The following is a 20,063-nucleotide window of genomic DNA, read 5'->3' on the forward strand; positions in this document are numbered from 1 at the left end:
TTCTCTCAATGCTTTGCCAATCTATTGTGACTTTGGGAGGCAAAATAACTTCCAGATCAGAAGCTGAACACATGCCTCCATAGCATGCCACGCCAAGAGCACTGAAAGTGATCTACAGCATTATATGTAGAACACGGTTACTAAATCTGATGTATATCCTAGCCCTGGCCCAGGGTGGGATAGATTCCAAATGCAAAACCTCAAATACAAAAGTGGTTTTATGCCTGAAGATACAGAGGGGGGAAAAAACCAGGAAGTGCGGGGCAAGATAGACAGCTGGAAAGTGCTTAGATACTCTAACATATCTGCCTCGGTGAATTTGTATTCCATAGCTTTCGAACAGTTACAGCAGGGTGTTGTTTACAGTCACTAATATTTTGATAGTTCAGGGATTTAGCATGTTAGATGTCTTATCAGTATTATGTTTACTATTTCCGTGCTCCTGGTGTTTTTTTTCCTGCTGTTTTCCAATAGCTGTGGTAAACCAGTACCTGGCTGCAAAGTGAAATTGGTGGACGAAGATACAGAAGGCAACGGAGAAATCTGTTTCTGGGGAAGGACTGTTTTCATGGGGTATTTAAATATGGAAGACAAAACAAAAGAAGCCTTTGATGAGGATGGGTGGCTGCATTCTGGAGATTTAGGAAAACTAGACAAGGATGGCTTTCTCTATGTCACTGGAAGGATTAAAGGTAATAAGCAAAATCTTGCTTCATGTTTGTGGTAACTGTTCAGCACTGTTCAGTCACATGTCAGATGTGGCCCATCTAATTAAGTGTCTTTCCTCTAATGCCAGCAGCATTGGCCTAGTAGGAAGGTAAAATAAACTTTCCTATGAGGAAACCATGGTGTGTCCTATTTGGGAAAGGTTTCCCTCTGGTCTGCAATAGGTGGACTTGATTCAGTTCCTACAGTGTGGCTTTTTATCTCTCAGACCTTTATTCAGTATTACAGTTAATAATATGAACTAATAATGCAGGTTTAATGTGTCGTCTTTGATTCTGATGGTTCATTAAGCTGTCTGGTCTCCCTTTGAATCTTACTAAATTGTCTTAATTGCACATTAGAATGCTTAGACAGTGACAAGAGACAGTCCTCTGTTATATAAAAGTTGTTGCTGTTGGTCAGAGCTAGGTTCCTCTGGTGCCTTAGGTGACGTGTTTGCAGAGACTAGTGTTGAAGCTTTAGAGCAGAAGGGAAAGTTAAAGCAGGTATTACGACAGGACATAGCTTGAAGTCTCATGTGAGTAAGACTGGTTACTTGCTTACTTAGAAGCTTTTTTTCATGATACATATTCAGAGCGGCTTGGTCACAGTTGAGATGTAACTGAGGAATATTTAATAGTTGAGTAACTATCATCTTAGAACATATGATGAATCACTAGGGAGATAACACAGATGAGTGACTATGTCATAGGATGACATAGTGTCCTGTTAGGAATCAGGACTTAAGTAAATACTATTAATAGCCCCCACCAAATGCAGCTATCTTGATTTTTAACTTGCTTTCTTACCTGATTCATTTTCCTTTAGCATAGCAGTTAGCAACTCCTAGTCTCTCATTCTGTCATAACACTTGTGTTTCGCTTACATCTTCCTTGATTGCTGAACTGATAGCAATTACTATAAATTACAAGACAGGTACACCATCTGGGATAAAATAACTGTCTGTCTAGTTTCAATGAAGTTTTAAAACCGAGTCCAAATAAGGTAAAACCTAATAGAAGGTAGTAAAGAAGCTTTTATTCTACTGACTGAAACAGGACTTCCTTTGGTTCTGTGGGTCTTGTGAGTTTTAGGACTCCTTAGCTGCAAAGCACAAAGATGTAGCTAGGGAAGTCTGTACAGGGGCAGTATTGGTAGAGGTGTGGAAAAAGTTGTTACAATTATTACAGTTGTCTGGATCAGCTGGGAAAAAGCTGACATCTCAGACAGTGAAAAACGAAGTTCCGGGGAGATTGATCTAAGACAAAGACAGGACTAAGGCAAAAGGATGGTGGAATGAAAGGAAAAAATAGACCTAGACAAGTTTGGATACACAGCTAACTTTGGTATGTATCTGTGGTTTGACAAAAGTCTCTCGTTCTGTAAATCCTACTTGTGCTTCCTCAAATGTGTGCAGTGTGTTGATTAGCAAGAGAAATAATTTTTATAGGTAGGAGATCGATGCCTATTCCATACCAGAATGTTGGGTATAGACTGGAAGTTATTTCTCATCATAGTTCTCATGGAGCAGTAGAGACAGTAGGACCCAAACCTGTGACTGCTAAAAGGATGCTATATTCCCTTGACTGCATCTAAATTCTTCAAGTTTATCGCTGACAGGGATCAGGTACCAACCCAATCCTTAGTGCACACAATCAACTGCATTATTACGCAAAGGAGTGATATTCCATTTGTCTGCATTGTTTGTTGAAGCATGTTCTGAAATGCCGCAAAGACTATTATTTGAGGACAGTGAGAAGTGACCACTGTAATGAAAGCAAAGAGTTGGAATTTACTTAGATATTACTCAAATTCCAATGAATATATGTATTATACTTCAGAACAAATGCATTCAAATGATAGTGCACGTTTCTTTATCAACAGAATAAGGTATCACTGCCATTGTTTACAAATCCTTAAAAATATTACAATTCCAGTCTGTCATTATACTCCCCTCTTGTCAGAAGTAGGGCAGGAATCACGACTTCCACTACAGACTTCCTCTCTTGGATCTTTACTTCCTCCTCACGCTCCTTTTCCTTCTTTCCGTGTTGCTTTTATGGAGCCTTCCTGCAGTAGTAACTTGTTTTTGTCTGACCCCTCTTGGTGGCTTTAAGAATTAGTTTTAATCATGATAACAATGAACTTGCTTTTTGTTGAGATAGCAACAGTAAAATAGAGAGTGAATCCTATGCTAATTTGGAAGAGATGATTGCTCACAGAAAAATTCCAGATTATGCAACAGTGCCTTGAGAATAACTGACCTGTTTCTGGATTATGTCAAAATTTTCTGGAGCAAATATGTTGTACTGAGGGAGAACGGAGAACTTGAGCGTATATTTGAAAAATGCTAGCATTTCTATTTTGAAGATAATTAATTAATAGGCTTTGTTCTCTTTGAAAACATTACCTTTGAAAAAAATTTCTCTTATTCTTTATGTCAGAATAAGGAAAGTGTGTCGATCCAGAGATTAACCTGATTTTTGGAATTTATTTCAATTCAACTAATAGCCTTTCTTTTTTGCCTAGATTTGATTATTACAGCTGGAGGTGAAAACGTGCCTCCGATTCCAATTGAAGATGCTGTTAAAAAAGAACTCCCGATTATTAGTAACGCTATGGTGATTGGAGATAAAAAGAAGTTTCTGTCAATGTTGCTGACCTTAAAGGTACCCCAGTTTTAATATTGATTTCAGTGAAATTACATACCTGCACCAAAGAAAACAAGAATAATTTCGAACTGTTTGTAAAAAAGTCCCAAAATTAGATAGGGGATGTTAGTGGGGGAAAAAAATATATAGTAACTCCAAACCAAATCCTGATGGTCTAAACTTCTTATGATTAGATGATCTGCTAAACAGCTACATGTTTACTGCTGTTTCTCCTATACATGTAAGACCTATTTTTTTTTTTTTACTTAAATGCAAATTTTTAATTAAGAAATATTGAAAGAGTGAGAAGTCTCTGTAACAGAGCACAATAATAGCTTTTATTCTTGCAGATGAGCAAAGACAACAAATGTTTGTTATGGGCAAAACCAGTTTTAACAGAAACTTCCCTACAGAAGCAGACTTTCCAACAGAAACATTTCTCTGCAATTTGTTCTGCTCATATAACACAAGAAGGATGGCTGTAGAACAAAATAATTACTAGCTTTGCTGTGATATATTCTTCAATTGAGAAATCACTTTTTTCTAAAATATTTGCCCTTCACGTTCTGTGTACATCAATAGTGAATGACTTCAGTTTTCTAAAGTTGTTTACCTCTCTGCAACTGATACTCCCTATCTACAATAGAAATACTAATTTAAGAAGTGTTATTTCAAAGAATGTTTTTCTATCTCACGCTGTTTATATTACACCATAGTAATTAAATTTAATGATGAGCTAAATTTTCCCCTGTAGAATCAAGTAATTTTGAAAATATGGTAGAAATTCAAGGTCTGTAGGTGGACTTTATTGCCCGATTCATTGAGACATTTTAAGTCTGTTCATGTCATCTGCATATAAGCCAAAAATATTTGCATTTGGTAGCCAAGTGGAAAGAAAAGCACTATCATCTGTAGGCGTTTCTGCTTTCTAAGGCCTACAGAATGTTTAGGTGTTGATGCTGAGCCTTCTTGATTCTTACTAGTCAGGGAGGACTTGGCTAGAGAAACATTTAATGCCTTGTAAGAGCGATCATTTGATGATTCACTTCATTTGATATTTTAGAGTGTGCTGGACCCAGATACATCTGATCCCACTGACATTCTCACTGAGCAAGCTAGAGACTTCTGCCAGAAGATTGGTAGTAAAGCCACTAAAGTATCAGAGATTGTAGCTACAAGAGACCAGGCGATCTACCAGGCCATTCAGGAGGGAATCAACAAAGTTAACATGAACGCTACTAATAGGGTTCATTGTATTCAAAAATGGATAGTCCTGCCAAGAGATTTTTCCATTTCTGGGGGAGAACTAGGTAAGATTTACTGATTTATATTGAGGTATACACACAGTAAAGAGGCTGCTGATCTAGGATTATTCAAATACAGTTTTCTGTGCCAAATTCTGGGTACAGCCACTAGAGGGAAAAGAAAAAAAGCCATTATGCAGCATGTGCTAAAGAATACAAAAATCAGAGTTTTTGCGGTGTACATATATATCAGTCTGTGCTCATTTACAAGTACAGCTCCATAGATAAATTTCAGATTGCTTTGGGCAATTAAACAATAAATTCTGGTTAATTCCTTGTGCATTACAGTATTAATAGCTTCCAGTAATAATACTGAAAATTTCTCATTAAAGAAAAGAGAGAAGCAAGACAGTGAAAGCCTGACAGGCTCTTAGAATAAACTGGGAATTGTTTAAAAGCCTTCCAAATTACTGTTTAAAAGCCTTTTATTTATTTTTAATGAAAAAAGTAGTAGTGGTCAGTCATCACCCTCTTACCTGCAGTTCCCTGTGAAGTCCTTATGCTTATGTGGAGGCAACCTTACATACCACCACGCTTGCTTCTCACTTTTAGCAGTTATTTACACTTACAGAGTGGGAGGTGTTCTTCCAAACAGGATCTTCAATAGAAAATCTGAGGAACCAAAGCTCAAACTGAGTAGGAATTTCTGTTCCTATTTCTGCTATTGTGACTAACTCCCTCTTTTAAGGTCCAACAATGAAGTTAAAACGGCTCACCGTGCTTGAGAAATACAGAAATGAAGTAGACTCCTTCTATGAAGAATAAGAAGTCTTTCATCCAAGTATTGAGAAAGATCTGTGAGCTTAAGAAAATATTTCCTAATCAAAGGCATTAACGAAGATTTATGCTTGTTTTGGTTTTGTAGTCTATTGAACTGAACCACAAGAAAACTGCTGTGTTAATTTAGTTGTTCCTGATACCTAATCATTTGTCCTCTTTTTACAAAAGCATCTACACAGTGTGTCCTTTTTCTAATACTGTTTTTACTTTATGCCCTAAATGTTGAAGATTAAAAACATCCTCTTGTGTTGTATAAAGTGGGTATAATTCCCCTAGACTGAAACACAATTTTTTTTTAATACAGTGATCTTCCTTTTTTTTTTTTTTTTCCCCCTACAGGATGTTGCCTGTGACTCATGATATAATTTGGTAGATCAGTAGTTAGTAGTACTGCTTAGTGAAACTGTTGTACCACTCCAGTGATAAAGATGATTATTTTAAAAAAGAAAATAATCCAAAGGGCTGGTTTTTTCCCTCCCAGAGAAGAGTTTATTTTTGTTCACTAACACAACATTTCAGAACCTAAAGACACTCCTCTTCCATTTTTATAGTGGCTAGAATTCAGACTTTTGTGAAAACAGCAACTCGTAATTTCTTAAATCCATGTTAAAATAAGCATTACTATTTATCCTAAAAACAAATAATCAAAAAAGTTCAGGGAATAGCTCCCGAAGACTGAAAGACATAAATAGCAAATACAGCTGCTCTCACATTAAAGTGCTATTTAGAACAGTAACTTCTTTAAAATTGTTTACAGCACTTTTTTTTTTTATTGTAAGCAAGAGTTTAGAAGCAATGTTTGTAAGCGTGTACCTGCATGTTTCAATATTCACATTGTACTAATTCTGACAAATGTGAGCTGCATTTCTTCTTCCCCTTGTAAAAGAAGTATTCTGTGAAGGACATACTTGACAGAAAGCTGCCTAATGGGTTTGCTGTTAGTAAGTGATCTTTGGCAGGGTTATAATGGCTAACACAGGCAGGCTACAGCCACTGTTCTTGATCAAAAAAATCATGCAGAATGGGATATTGTTTCCATGTTTCATTACCAGTCATGCATCTTACAGACTTAAGATTTGTTGCAAGTACCAATAATCAGCTCAACACGTAAGACAAGATAGCAGCCTAGGATTATAAAAACAAAACAAGCAATAGGACTTTGAAAAGTTTATTTTTCCCCATTTTGTGCGTAATGGTATTTCACAAGTTCTTTAACAATATTAAGCTAAAGGAAACAAGGAAGCAGCAGCTTGTAGAACACCGAAAGAAACGTTGCCCTATTTACCACAAGCAGAGTGCATGAGGCATAAAGCTCACTGTCCCTCCTCCAACATGATGTCAGACTGTATAAAACAAGCTGGGATGCTTACTTTATAGAGGACACTAGATGTTGTTACTTAATGTTGATTTTACTTCTGAAACAACCAGCTTCAACAGTCCAAATAGAAAGTAACTTTGTGGAGTAATATCTATTAATAGAATTAAGCTTTAAGAAGCCTGGTTCTGGCAGTAGGGGTAATCCTGTGCTATCGTCATGAGTTTTAAAATACACATTTTCTTGTAGGGTATACTAATGAAAACATACCTCAAGACATATACAGATCAGAATGACTCTCATGATGATCTGTATGCAATGAAGAAGGGAGTGAAGAGTTGCTTTTGCACACCCATTAAGCTTAGAAAGCAGGGAAAAAAAATAGGCTCAGATCCCCTTGAATAGGGATGAAATGTATTTCTGGAACATAGGCACCAGAGCCAAACCTTTGATCTGTCTTAATCCATTTAGCACTAGTCCCTTACATTCAGAGTTTCTAGAATAACGTTACTAGTCAATACAGTAAGACACACTGAACAGACTATGCGTAAAAGTACAACACAGAAAGCATTCTAGCAGAAGTCATGAAATATTTAGTATAAATTTGCAAAGTTGATACTTTCCCCTCACAATATATGGAAGAAGTAATTTTTTATAATTTACTCTAATTAGAATAAAGTGTGTTTCAGAGAGGAAAACCTGTAAGAATTATTTTGGTATATAGATTTGAAAAATAATTTTACTTCAACATTAATTCTCACCCCTTGCTGGTTAATGGTTGTGGGCTTTTTTAAAATACACAAATAGATTAAATCTCTAGAATTTTCTATTTCTTTATTCATGCCCTTGGAGAGCAAAGCTGTATTTCATGAATCACCAGAGTATCTAAAGTGTTTTTTTTAAATTGCTTTTAACATGAGATTGCTATTTTAAGTTATTTTATACCCGTTTCTGTTTATGAAGGTCATCTTGTGCTATTGTTAGGCTGAAAACCTATCTTTTAACTTTCAGTAAGATCAATAAAGTAGGTTTTAACCATTAAGGTGCTTTTACATTTCACTAATTCTGTTACTGGTTTATTTGCATAACTTTTCTTTGTGGAAAGTAAAAACATCCAGTTGACATGGAAAATGGTAGACAGTTACAGTGGCAGTAAAAGAATTCACTTCCATAAAAATGTTCACCAGGTAGAAAAAAAAATAAATAAGACAAAGCACTTGGAAAAGTCCACTGAAAGCAGGCACAAGCGTCATTTGTAGCCATTTGGACTAAGTTTATTAATGGAGAGGCCCTAACTAAAAAGTTTGCTCTCTTAAGAGACAAGCAAACTATATGCATATGAATATCAGGTTACATATAATGTACTTTGTGTGATGTGTCCTTTCGGAGTTATTATAAGTAGTATGAGAAAAGTTTAGCCTGTATCCCGCACTCTGCGGCAGATCTCCTCTGTGAATTCCGAACACTTGGCGCTACCTCCCAAGTCTTTTGTCAAGACCTGAAAGAAAGAAAAAATAGTATTACTAAAATGTTTTATGGGGATAGGGTTTTCTCTGAGCAGTTCTATATGTTGTTCTTATATGTTGTGGATGGATACTAAGTAGGGGTGAGAAGGAATACATCGAGTTTGAGTTTTGCTGCATCCTGTACAGCCTTCCTCAATAAGGACTACGCAGACTGAAGTGGGCAGAGAAAACTTGGGTATGAACATCAAGCATTATGTTATCAGATTTCCACATGATTTTATCTTAATTACAGGAAGAAAGTGTGTTTGGCCAAAGCTCTCCAAAGTCCCTTGGCCACATAACAATGTAATTAATTGTTAAGTATTTAAGTTTTCAATAATAAGTTTGTCCTTTGGAAGTAAAATTCACATATGGAGGCTCAGCTCAAAGGCAGCTAATGGAGAGTCATTGAGTAAGGTTTTGGTGTTTGGGTTGTGGTTGTTTTGGTTTTTTTTTGAAGGAAACCCACACAGAAAAAAGCACACATAGCTCTTAATGCTGCATGTTAACAGCTCTTTAAGTTTGCTTAGTTTAGTTAAGAGATGGAAAAATGCAGAGTTAAAAGAAACTTTTTCATCAAGTACAAGTCCTGTCTGGCAGCATGAGGATAGTAAAATAAAAATTAAAAAAAAGGGGCAAAGTTGCTTGTCCAACCTAGCTAGATTAAAGCAGTCCAGGAGATAATTTAAAATCATTAGTTTTCCCCTTACAGGACACACACACAGATCTTAATTAAATGGCTGGGTGGAAGGGAGGAAAGGGAGAAATAGCAAGCACAAGAGGCAATAAAGGTTACTATTTTAGGATCTTGTCTTTTTAACTGCATTATGCTTTTTTCAATTGAAAAAGATTCTCTCCGTTGTGAGCATGTAACTATAACATTGTAAGTAACTAGTAAACAAGTAGCCATGTCACAAAGCTTGCACTAAGTTATCTTCCGTAGAATTACTGACCTGCAGATGGAGGATTTCATTTCCAGAGCAGTAAATGGGAACTTTACAGGAGCACCTCTTTATTCACTTGTAAGTTTAGATTTTATTTTTTTTAACTGGCTCCTACACACAATAAGATAGCTGCAAACAGACCACTTATGAAATGATGATGACTTTTTGTTTAAGCATACTTATTATTTTTAATTACAAAGCAGCTTCTTATGCTCCTGCCCATGATAATTGAAGCAGCATGGCTAACTGCTAATCCTCTTTAACTGCAATCTTCAGGAACTTTCCAGCCTGGTTTTGGAAAGGTGGACATCAAAGTAGATGAGTGCACCAATAGCGTTAAGAGCACAAATTCAAGTCAGGTTTCAGAGCATAAGCCCCCACCAGAATATCCCATTTGAGTCTCAAACCTGGAGACACTAATTGCTACAAGGAAGTTACATACAATCTTAATGGCAAATGTAAATACTAAATAAAACCTGATCTTTTGTAGTCCAAAAAGGAGTGAAAGCAGTAATAGGAAAAGAAGAAATAACACTTCTGCTCCTATTTTTTCAGGTCAATTACAGTCAGGACTGAAATGCTTTAAACAAAGTAGATAATTAAACCTGTGAAAGGCAAATGAGTCTCCTTCACTTCAGGATCCAGATTTAAATATATATGCTTTGTACACATTATAAACTTCACAAGTGAAATACGACGAGTTACTTAAACCTCTAATCCCCTTCATGAAAAACACACATCCCGTTCTAGCTTCTAGAGTTCACAAAGCCGTGGAAATGTAAGATGAGCGTTACTGAGACACAAGGAATGCTACAGCCTGTCCTTATTACTGAGCTGGGCAGATTTAATACCACCAAAGATAATATAATTACTATTGGAGAAGGACAGCGGCACTGCTTTTGCGTCAGGCTAGCACAGCAGGTCATCCACTGTTCTGGTGTTAATGTTCTAAGTTAATTTTTGCTGTGATAGAATATTATTTTAATTCACTGCATTTATTTGCACATTCTCATGTTACCTTTCCATCTTTAATTGTATCAAAGCAAGCTGTCTCAATTTTTGTGGCATGCTGGTGTAGTCCCATGTGACGCAACATCATTACAGCACTCAGAAGAAGGGCAGTCGGATTTGCCAAGTCTTTTCCTGCAATGTCTGGTGCTGTTCCATGAACCTAGAAATAAAAACGAACCTATCTGTTATGATGTCGATACGCTGATTAAAATACCCTAGGCAATCCAAGCGTATGCAAGCCACCTGAAACATAGTCCTCGTGAACAAGCATGTTAAAATAGGACTTACTTCACTGTGATACAGTTAGTGGAAAGGAGATTGGAAAGACCAGACAATTCAGTTCAAAGGCATCGGAAAGGGGAAACTAGGTCACCTAATACCTCCCAATTGTGCCCTTCCAGTTCTGTTTCACAGAGTGTATTTATCTTACAAAAAAGAGGGAAAGAAAGGTGTCAGTAAAAGGATATTCAAAAAACTGTGTAATATGTACTTAAACTCTCTCTGGGTAAAGTTTCAGCATCTTCACAGTAAAAAATAGTTTTACGGAGAACTTAGTTAAATGACAGTCACATTGTATGTCACGGAAAAGTTTTAGATTCTCAAGTTGAGACAAAGTAGTTATTACTACTCTACCTTGCATAAGAAGACTTACCGATTCAAAAATCGCAACTCCATTAGCACCAATATTTCCACTTGGTGTGACTCCAAGACCCCCAATCAGTCCAGCACACAAGTCACTGAAAAAAACCACAAACAAACAGGAAAACCCACATGTTTTTCCATGTGCCTCTCTGCAACATATTACAATATTTTTGTTTCTCATTTTATTGCAACAGTAACTTCTTTCATATACCCACACAGTCTGAGAATAATATCGGGAAAGAATAGATGCTGTTAGCCACTTGTACTCCATTGGACCATTTGAAAATTTGTAGAACTATGAGCAGGAGACAATTTCATAAAGGAAATTTAAAAGGAAATTTCAAATACTAGAATAAAGCTGATTGATTAAGAAATAGGCACAACAAAAGGTACTCAAAGCATAGAATACCTGTAGAAGTCTCAAAAAGTAGCAAAAATTGTAACATACAGTTCCCTGTAACTATTATAGAATCATAGAATGGTTTAGATCGGAAGGGACCGTAAAGATCATCTACTTCCAACCCCCTGCCCTGGGCAGGGACACCTCCCACCAGACCAGGCTGCTCAAAGCCCCATCCAGCCTGGCCTTGAACACCTCCAGGGATGGGGCAGCCACAGCTTCTCTGGGCAACCTGGGCCAGGGGTACACCACCCTCACAGTGAAGAATTTCTTCCTAATACCTAATCTAAATTTACTCTCTTTCAGTTTAAAGCTTTATCCAGAAGTCTTATTTCCTCTGAAGAGGCCACAGAACTACTTTTCATTTGTAAAGTCCCTCTATATAATAGGGAAGAATTTTGCTTAAAAGTTCAGATTAAGAGACTTTATTTTACATGTAGTATTTAATTGAATTTATGTTCTAGCTAAAAATTTACATAATGGAAAATGTGTGCTGATGGATTTTGCTTTCAAGACATCAGGTGCGTCTCGTATTAATGTTATTCAAATATGAAATTTAATTTGAAGATAAAGAAAAAATAGAATATATAAAATGAGCTGGTAGGATATTAAGAGGCCACACATTTCATTCTTCAATGATTACGCAGAATCATTTAACTGTATGGCTATCTTGCTGTAAACATCGTGGTCCCACAGTCATCTTACACAATCTATTTTAGTGCTTAAAATTAGGAAGTTTTTCCACAATATCTAACTAAGCCTTCTTTATTACAATTTAAGCCATTAAATTCTTCACACATGTGGAGAAATTTCTCTTCTGCCCCATCTGAACAAGCAGAACCTTTTTTTTAAATAAGAAGCACATTCTCATCATGTAGCCCCTCCTAACAATATATTAATACTTGAAGTGTAATAATAATACCATCCTTTCTTCCCATTTACAGTCTGATTTATAAAGTTTTAAACTCTGGACGCATAAAATCATCAACCAACTGGATAACGTGCAATCTGCACAACTGTCTGGAAAGTAGCAGTACTGTACATGTTGGTTAGTTTAAATTAAAATCTCCATACCTGAGGATGTCACCATACAAGTTTGGCATAACAAGCACATCAAATTGTGATGGATCCTGAACCATCTGGAAAGAAGTATATTTTCATTAAGGTTAAGAATTTACACTAAAAAATAGCCACAATTAAAACATATAAATACTCACATTCAGACACACAGTATCCAGATACATTTCATTAAATTTAATATCTTTACAGTTTTCTGCTGCCTCCCTGCATTTTCTCAAGAAAAGCCCATCGGACATTCTCCTGCAATTAAATAAGCAAGAGAATACTGCAGTTATTGTAAGCAAGCAATACTGACCATGAAGAGAACTGCATGCAACAGAGGATTAAAGAAAAATATTAGAGTGCAGAAACTTAATTTGTGACTAATTATCATGTTTAAATAATATTTTAAATATATTACATTTAAACTTCCTCCTGAAATATTTTTGTATCAGTAGTTTAACAGGCACAAATTAATTCTCACAGTGACTTACATTCATTTACTACAGGCTTACTGAGTTTGTAAAGGTGGTGTCACGTAATATCACACGTGTTATGACTCAGTTCAGTACAAAGTGGCTTGGAAACTGTAAAAGACACTAGCCATTGTCATTCTCAGTTTTTAAATTAATTTTCCTAGTTTAAGACTATTTTTAAAATAAGAGCTTTTCAAGGAAAGTCGCAGGATTACTGCAAACTTACTAATAAAAACAGTACGTAATTATTACCGCCCGTTTTACTTACTCCCACTAGCATCAACAGAAGTTAAGGAAGATTTAAATACTTATTTATAATTAAAAGCATATTATTATTTGTTGTTCTCAGAAAGAAGTGTCAACATACATAATATTTGCCTTGTGCACAGCAGTGACATGGCTTCTCTGATTATTTCTGGCGTACTCAAAAGCAAATTCTGCAATGCGCTTGCTAGCTTCTTCCGTGATCAGCTTGATACTTTGCACAACACCTTCAACAATCTGAAAGACAGTAGTTGCATTGATAGTAAAAGTGTAAGCTATTTTTTCAAGTCATTAGTATGACTGTTTGCAACAAAGTAGGCAGTCTCAACAATGCATTCCACAATAAAACAACTTTTTTTGGGGTAGGAAACTTAAAAACCACAACCCAGCCTCTTAATACAGGCCACTGTGATGGGCAAATGTTATCATTTATGAAACACAGAAAACCCATCAGAAACACACCCCTTCCAGCAACATACCACGTGCTCAATGCCGCTGTATTCGCCTTCTGTGTTCTCTCGAATCGTGACAATGTTCACATCTGTATATGGGGTTTTGTACCCTTCAATTGAGACACAGGGACGAACATTTGCATAAAGGTCAAAGGTTTTACGCAGAAGCAGATTCATTGACGGGTGCCCTGCAGCAATTGGGGTCTTTAAAGGCCCTGAATTAAAAAAGAAAAAAATACAAGGATGAATGAGAAGATAAACCCCTCCACGATAAAGATAAACCCCTCCTCTAAGTGAAGCGGTACTATTACAAAGCATCACTAAATTCTTATTTAACCCTTATGCTGAAATGCCATGGGAATTCTCTGTGCTATCAAGAGTACTGCACAGTGATATTAATCAGCTGGTTAAAGGCCAAATTGCAACCCTTAAATGGAATAGGAGTTTTTACAAAAGGTTTTTACTGAAAAACATGTACACGTAAAAAGATACTATTCGTTAGGAATATAGTTATCACATACTATTGTATATCAACTGCATTAGAAATGCATTCTGCATAGAGTCCAAAGGTCGGTATGTAATAATACCTGACTTTATTTCCTAGAAGATCGATGGAAGTTATGACTTTGAAATGAAGGACTGTTCTAAGACTACAGAAGACTACCTGACAGGCTGTTGCCTACAATTAGACATTTTATTGTGCTACGGATGAAGGTCTTTGGCTTCAAATCAGACTCATGATAAAAACAACAGTATTTAATATCTTTGAATTAACTCCTTAAGTACCTTTTAATCCCATTTTGTTTTTATCCATGGATTCTTTGGCATCTGGAGGTATCATCCACTTTCCTCCTGGTCCTTGGATAGCTGTAACATTCCTCTCTTCCCACTGAATAGGAGCCTAAACACATTTACTCTATGTTAACTTAAATATCATGACTTTTGCTTCAAGCTTTAACTCCCCTTTCGCAAAAAGACGCATAAGGAAGTTTGTCCAGGCCTTCCCAAACAGTTTTTCTCTGGTGAGTGAAAGTAAGCGTGAGACGTTTGAACTCAAAAATAAACAATTTTTAAAAAAAGGTAATAAGGCAAGTGAAAATGAAATAGTATGAGCAACATTATCATCATAAACTTGAATACAAGATGCCTTCCTAGGCGCCACATACACAGAAATCATTAGAATTGCAATATACATGCTACTTCTTTTAGGCTCTTAGAGCTGTTGAGTTCCTTGTATGCAAGAGACAAGACATTGGAAAACTGAATTCACTGAGAACTCATCATCCATGCTGCCTGGAAGACAGTACATAACATAGATATGCATCTGTTATCTAGCTGAAAATCTGCAAATGTTCCACAATGCTTTCTGAATTTGCATTCATCATGGGAATCTTCTAAGTGGAGACAGGCTGCCACCCATTCATTTCATCAGGAAGGACCGTAAAGGAAGAGATACAAGAGCTTTCATAAGCAAATAGAACCAATCTAAACATAATATACCAGAAAATCCCCTTTAAAACAAGGACATCTGATTAAGTATTGCAAATATGCACTCACACACAAATTTAGGTTTCACTGCTGCACACCTCCTGCTTGACTCCCCAGAAACAACCAAAACTATTACAAGGTTTTAATGTATAATTGAAGAGAATTTGACCTTTGCCAAATGGAAGTCGGATAGTTGTGATAGAACGGGAATATGCCTTGGTGTCATTACTAACGTGGAACAATTTAATTGGCATCTTTCCTGAAGAGCTGTATTTCCTTTCAAAGAAACTGGACAAATTATGGTGATGTTCCTCAGATAGGTGGTAAAACAATGCTTGCATACACTTAGTTTTCGTATCACTTAAGTGAACGTGTTTGGCAGTGCAGCAGTGTAACTTGATTTCTAAGCAGAAAAGCTTCAGAGCAGTTTGATTTCTAAGAATAAGCCAGTCCTTTCACACAGCCTTTTGTCAGCACTGGAAGTCCCAACAAATGAAAGAACATCCTCTATCAGTTGCCCAGGATTGCTTCATCAACAAGATGATTTCACGTGATATATTGAGTTCGTATTTCCAAAAATTGAACGCAGCATTTGCTCTCCACTCTCTACTCCTCTGCCAGCTAAAGGTTTCAAGCCTGGCCTTCATATTGCAATCCTGTCTTTTATTAGCTGAAGCTTCAGGCTCTTTCTATTGTGAAGAAGTTTTAATAGCTTAAACGTGACTTGATCTTTTGGAAGTTAAAGAAAAAACATTTTTAATACGCCTAGTTAACACCTGTTGTCGTAGTTAAACTTACAATGCTTACAGCAAGACAAATATGACTTACTTTGGCAGCATCAAAGATCTTCATGACGGCAGCAGAGATCTCAGGTCCTATGCCATCTCCTGGGATTAAAGTTACTGTTTGTACCTAGGTAAAGAAATACCAGTAGTACAACAAATGAATGCTTGTTTTCTACATAGAAAACATTTTCATGTGTTGTAGGAACCAATAACTACTAGAAAAGAAAAGAAAGTTTCAGCTGCTAAGTACTCACTATGAAGAATAGCAGTGTTGGACAGAAGCGAGAACGACTAGCTTGCTTTCCAAAGGAGCGTGCAAACATTTTGGGAGAATGGTTTAAAAATCTGCCTACTATCTATTTCTATTTCAAAACACAGAGGTTTAAGCTGAAAGGCAGGTTCCTGCTCACTCCTTGAAATGAATGATCTCAGCATACTTTCTTCTTGAAATTTGTTGAGGAGATGATACTACCTAGTTATGGCTCTGTTACCCATAATAGGTCTCCAATATTATGAACACGCTGCATAGTACTGACACATGCTAGAAAAGGTTCAATTTATGAAAACCTACATTCACCTTAGGGGCAAAAAAAAAGTTTCATGCATATCTAAACTTCTTAAGTGACTTCCTAAAAATCTCAGACCCATTTTTAACAATACCAAGTTATTCTCTTTCCATAAAGTTCTCAGTCTTGTTTCTTTTATCATCATCAAACAGATGAAATAAATTGCACAGCCCAGGCTCACTGAATAACAGGGGAAGAAAGTACTCTGCTTTGATAAAAAAGAAAAAAAAAATATGATCACTATTCTAATAGTACATGTCCCAGCTCTTTTTATTTAAAGATTTCCAACAGTTCTGTAAGTGCTCATTATTACCTACAAAAAAGGCAGCTCAGATACTGCATTATTTGCAAAAACCCAATTAGAATCAGCTCACAAGATGTTTCCATCATTCTCCACACAAAATAGTCAGAATTTCAATAAATATTGACTGTGGTTTTTTAACTAATTTGAGCTAAAGAAATTGACTGTGCACAACAAGAGTAGCAAAGCTTCAGATAAAGGAACACTGCTGTTGAGCAAGCACGTTAACTGACGGAATGCCTCAAAATTAGTTTTGTGCTGTCTCACCTTCTAAATCTTTTTATAATGTATAAGATATGAGCAACCCTTCACTTTCTTTTCTAGCTGTTCTACCTGCTGTTCTACAATACGTATAATTAAAAGCCACAGTTCCTCTTTAAAATCGTCCTGCTTAAGGGTGCATGCAGTGGTGCTGAGACCTGCTTCTGCCTGAGCAGTTTTCAAGGCCACCTTCACTGAAAAAAAGGCCCATGGGCACTTCAAACACATGTACATAAAGAAGGTAAAACATCCTACAAGAAAATACACAATCAGCATCTAAAACACTGTAAAGAGGGCCTTGAAAAGACATAACTTTAGATGCAAGGTATTCTAGAAGCAGCAGTAAAGTACATCTAGTGCTTAGAGGAAAGCCTGCAAAATAAAGAAAATGAGAAGCTTCTCAGTCTTTCTACTTTGCCCAGTATTTGCCCATTTCCAGATGAAACAATGGCTTATGTCCACATTTTGCAAAAAGTTTTCATGCCACTTCCATATTTTGCTTTTTGTATTATCACTTAGGCTTTAATATACAATTGCCAAAACCAGTAATTAACCAGTATAAATCCCGCATGGCATTAAGACCGTATGTTCACTTACTTAGGCCTTACTTTTTGAGAAAGTAAAAATAACAACTGCAATCTTTTAAAAGTAAGTTTCTGAACCCCTTTCTTGAGAAGCTTCTTTAAAGAAAAAAATGGTACTATTATACTCACAGCACTACTAAAACTTCTGGTCACCTGTTTTTGGTTTTTCAAAGCACCTAGCAATCGAGAAACCTGCAAGAATATAAAACAGAAAGATGCTGTTTTACTACACAAATGGGATTTGAAAAAGTTAACAATATTTCAGCAGATCTGCATTTTAAAATCATATTGCTTTAAACTTCCTATCTCGAACTAGGATAAAATCCAACTGAAACAAGAGCACCTAACCCTTTGCCAAGTTGCTCTCTAACATTCTGTGCAGTAATGCCTCCTGTGGGTATTCTTACCACGAGGTGAAGCCAGGACAGCCGGGCTTTGCAGCGCGCCGTACTCTCCTGTCTTGCCTGGGGGTGAAGGGAAGTTACTGCACAATAACCAGAGTCCTTACATACTACACATTCAAAATAAGGTTGCAGTAACTCTAAATACATAGATGATATGCTAAGGATTAAAATTCATGGAAAGCAAAATGCGAAATCAAACACTGTCACTGACAGTTGGGTGGACGGTAGCTTTACACATTTTAGGTAATGTTTCCAAAACTACTTTGCATTAGTGTCACTTGTTCCATTCAAACTGTGGTGAATTTTGTTCTTCCACCTTTTACATCCATAGGTTTTGTACTGTCGTCTTCTCCATGCCTGACAGTTTTTAAAAAGCATAATCAAAATGCATATTAAAGACAAAATTCACCATAGCGACAAGCCCACACAGCACAGAAAGAATTACACTTTCTAACATCTGAATATTCCGCACTGGCATAAAGCTTTAAAGCTGGGATACTATCTCAGCTTGAGCTCTTGCCTGGCTGAGCACCACGGACAAAATCCCCTATTGTACCAGTACCGCTAACTTCACTGCAGAAAAATCACAGCCTCCTGATCTTATCCTCCTCTCTAGGATTTTTCATGCCTCTGTGACTTAAGTGTCAGATGACATCGAAGTATAAACGGACTCAGAGCACTTCAGTTCCGCCACACTCACATATGCAGTCTGGCTGCAGCTAGCAGGCTAGGCAGGAACATATTTGACAATTGGTATTCCTCTCCTGTCCAATTCGTATTTGTTATCTCAAATCTTTACTGACATGTATGCTTAAACGGAGCTGTATGGCAAACGGACAAACTATGTTGGCACTACAACTAGAAACAATACAATTCTCATGTATATTGTAATGAATGCTGTGGGAGAAGCAATTTAAGCTAGAATTTATTTTTTGTTGCAACTCAAGAGAGGTACAAAGTCATTGCAACAGGCAAGCAATGTGTACCATGGCAAGCCATATATCTGAGGCAGCAGCTGGAGCAATTAAATGAAAAGGTTAATCTAACGAGACAAGTGTAAGTGCTGTTCTGGTGCAGTGCTTGCCTGTAGTGTCAGGACTCACATTCCAGAGTAGCCCTGGAAAGGAACATTCTGTCTTGCTAGAAATCATGGGCCTGGCACGTTATACTCGAGTCCAACATCCGTAACACTAGCAGAGAATCGGGCTGAACAAAACTGGTCCATTCTGACCTTAAAGCCACATGTCGTGATTGGCTCTTGACAGTTCTTCCGTATTTCAGCAGATACGTGAAGTGGGGCTTCCTCAGCGACTTGCCCTCCAACGGGCTGTAACTTACCGGCGGCACAGACATTTCATTGACCCAGGGCAAAAAGCAGCGGCGCCTCCGTGACGGCCCCGGCCGCCTCAGATCGCTTCAGGGCGGGCCCAGAGGCCGGGCCGCGGGCAGAAAGCCGCCGGCCAGAACCCAGAAATGCTCTCTTTTCCCCAGAAGGCTCCGTCATGACCGGTACCGCAGGCTGCCGTCAGCAGCGGCGTTTTTAGCCTCTACCGTTTGCAAGCAGCGCAGGGTGAGCCCCGCACGGGGGGGACCGCGGTGGGCGCACCCCGTTGCCGCCCGGCGGCCGATCCCCTCCGCGGCCTGCCCGCCGACGCGGTGACCTCTACGGCGCGACCTCCGCGCCCGGCCGCGCCCAGAGGGATGGAACGGCATGGGATGGCGCGGCACTGCCCGGCGCCGGCCCGGCCCTCCTCGCTTGAGTAACGGCCCGCCGCGGTACCGTTCCCGGGGACCGGGCCCGGCGAGGGCAGGGGAAAGAGCTCGCCGCCGCGGGGCCACCCCTCGCCGCCAGCCCTGCGGCCCTCCGCGGCGCTGCCAGGGCCCGCCGGCACCGCGACCTTGAGCGCGGGCGGGCGACCCTCCGCGGCGAGGCCGCCTCCGCCGCCGCGGCCAAAGTGAGAGGCGCGCCCCGAGCTCGTCCCCCCCGCCTTACCGCCGGCATCCACGCGGCCGCAGCCATGATACCGCAGGCACCGCTGCTCGCCCAGGCCCGAGAGCGCCCGCGCCCGCCTCCAGACCGGAACCGGCGCGCGGCGAGCAGCGCGCCCCGCCCTGCCCCCGCAGGCCCCGCCCCCGCCGCCGCCGCTGCGGCAGCGCTGAGGGGAC

General features: G+C 38.5%; 2 protein-coding genes across 6 annotated transcripts in view; one reads left to right on the forward strand and one right to left on the reverse strand.

Annotated features, from left to right (window-relative positions):
- ACSBG1 (acyl-CoA synthetase bubblegum family member 1) overlaps window positions 1–5,486 on the forward strand; it is a 39,960-nt gene extending 34,474 nt beyond the window's left edge. For all 5 annotated transcript variants that reach the window (XM_063346174.1, XM_063346171.1, XM_063346172.1 and 2 more), the window contains exons 11-14: window positions 475–692; window positions 3,235–3,374; window positions 4,420–4,666; window positions 5,349–5,486. In XM_063346174.1, the coding sequence (XP_063202244.1) occupies window positions 475–692; window positions 3,235–3,374; window positions 4,420–4,666; window positions 5,349–5,425 (682 nt within the window). In that variant the 3' untranslated portion in view covers window positions 5,426–5,486. The remainder of the gene's footprint in view (window positions 1–474; window positions 693–3,234; window positions 3,375–4,419; window positions 4,667–5,348) is intronic.
- A 1,106-nt stretch (window positions 5,487–6,592) lies between these two features.
- On the reverse strand, window positions 6,593–20,045 carry IDH3A (isocitrate dehydrogenase (NAD(+)) 3 catalytic subunit alpha). The gene is made up of 11 exons (XM_063346179.1): window positions 19,891–20,045; window positions 17,623–17,685; window positions 15,825–15,908; window positions 14,295–14,409; window positions 13,536–13,723; window positions 13,160–13,293; window positions 12,475–12,577; window positions 12,332–12,396; window positions 10,868–10,952; window positions 10,223–10,375; window positions 6,593–8,253 (listed from the first exon to the last, which is right to left on the reverse strand). Exons 1-11 carry the CDS (start codon window positions 19,915–19,917, stop codon window positions 8,170–8,172), a joined length of 1,101 nt encoding a protein of 366 aa, XP_063202249.1. The 5' UTR covers window positions 19,918–20,045; the 3' UTR covers window positions 6,593–8,169.
- Between the last annotated feature and the right edge of the window lie 18 nt (window positions 20,046–20,063).

Source organism: Chroicocephalus ridibundus, chromosome 9 (genome assembly GCF_963924245.1).
Source record: "Chroicocephalus ridibundus chromosome 9, bChrRid1.1, whole genome shotgun sequence".
Lineage (NCBI taxonomy): Eukaryota > Metazoa > Chordata > Aves > Charadriiformes > Laridae > Chroicocephalus > Chroicocephalus ridibundus.

Coding starts and splice junctions, on each gene's coding strand:
- IDH3A (XM_063346179.1), bottom strand. CDS start 19,917: ATGGCTGCGGCCGCGTGGATGCCGGCG. Junction 13,294..13,535: donor ACAGCGGCATTGAGCACGTG/GTATGTTGCTGG, acceptor ACTGTCTTTCAG/ATTGTTGAAGGTGTTGTGCA. Junction 12,578..13,159: donor GTGCACAAGGCAAATATTAT/GTATGTTGACAC, acceptor ATTTAATTGCAG/GAGAATGTCCGATGGGCTTT.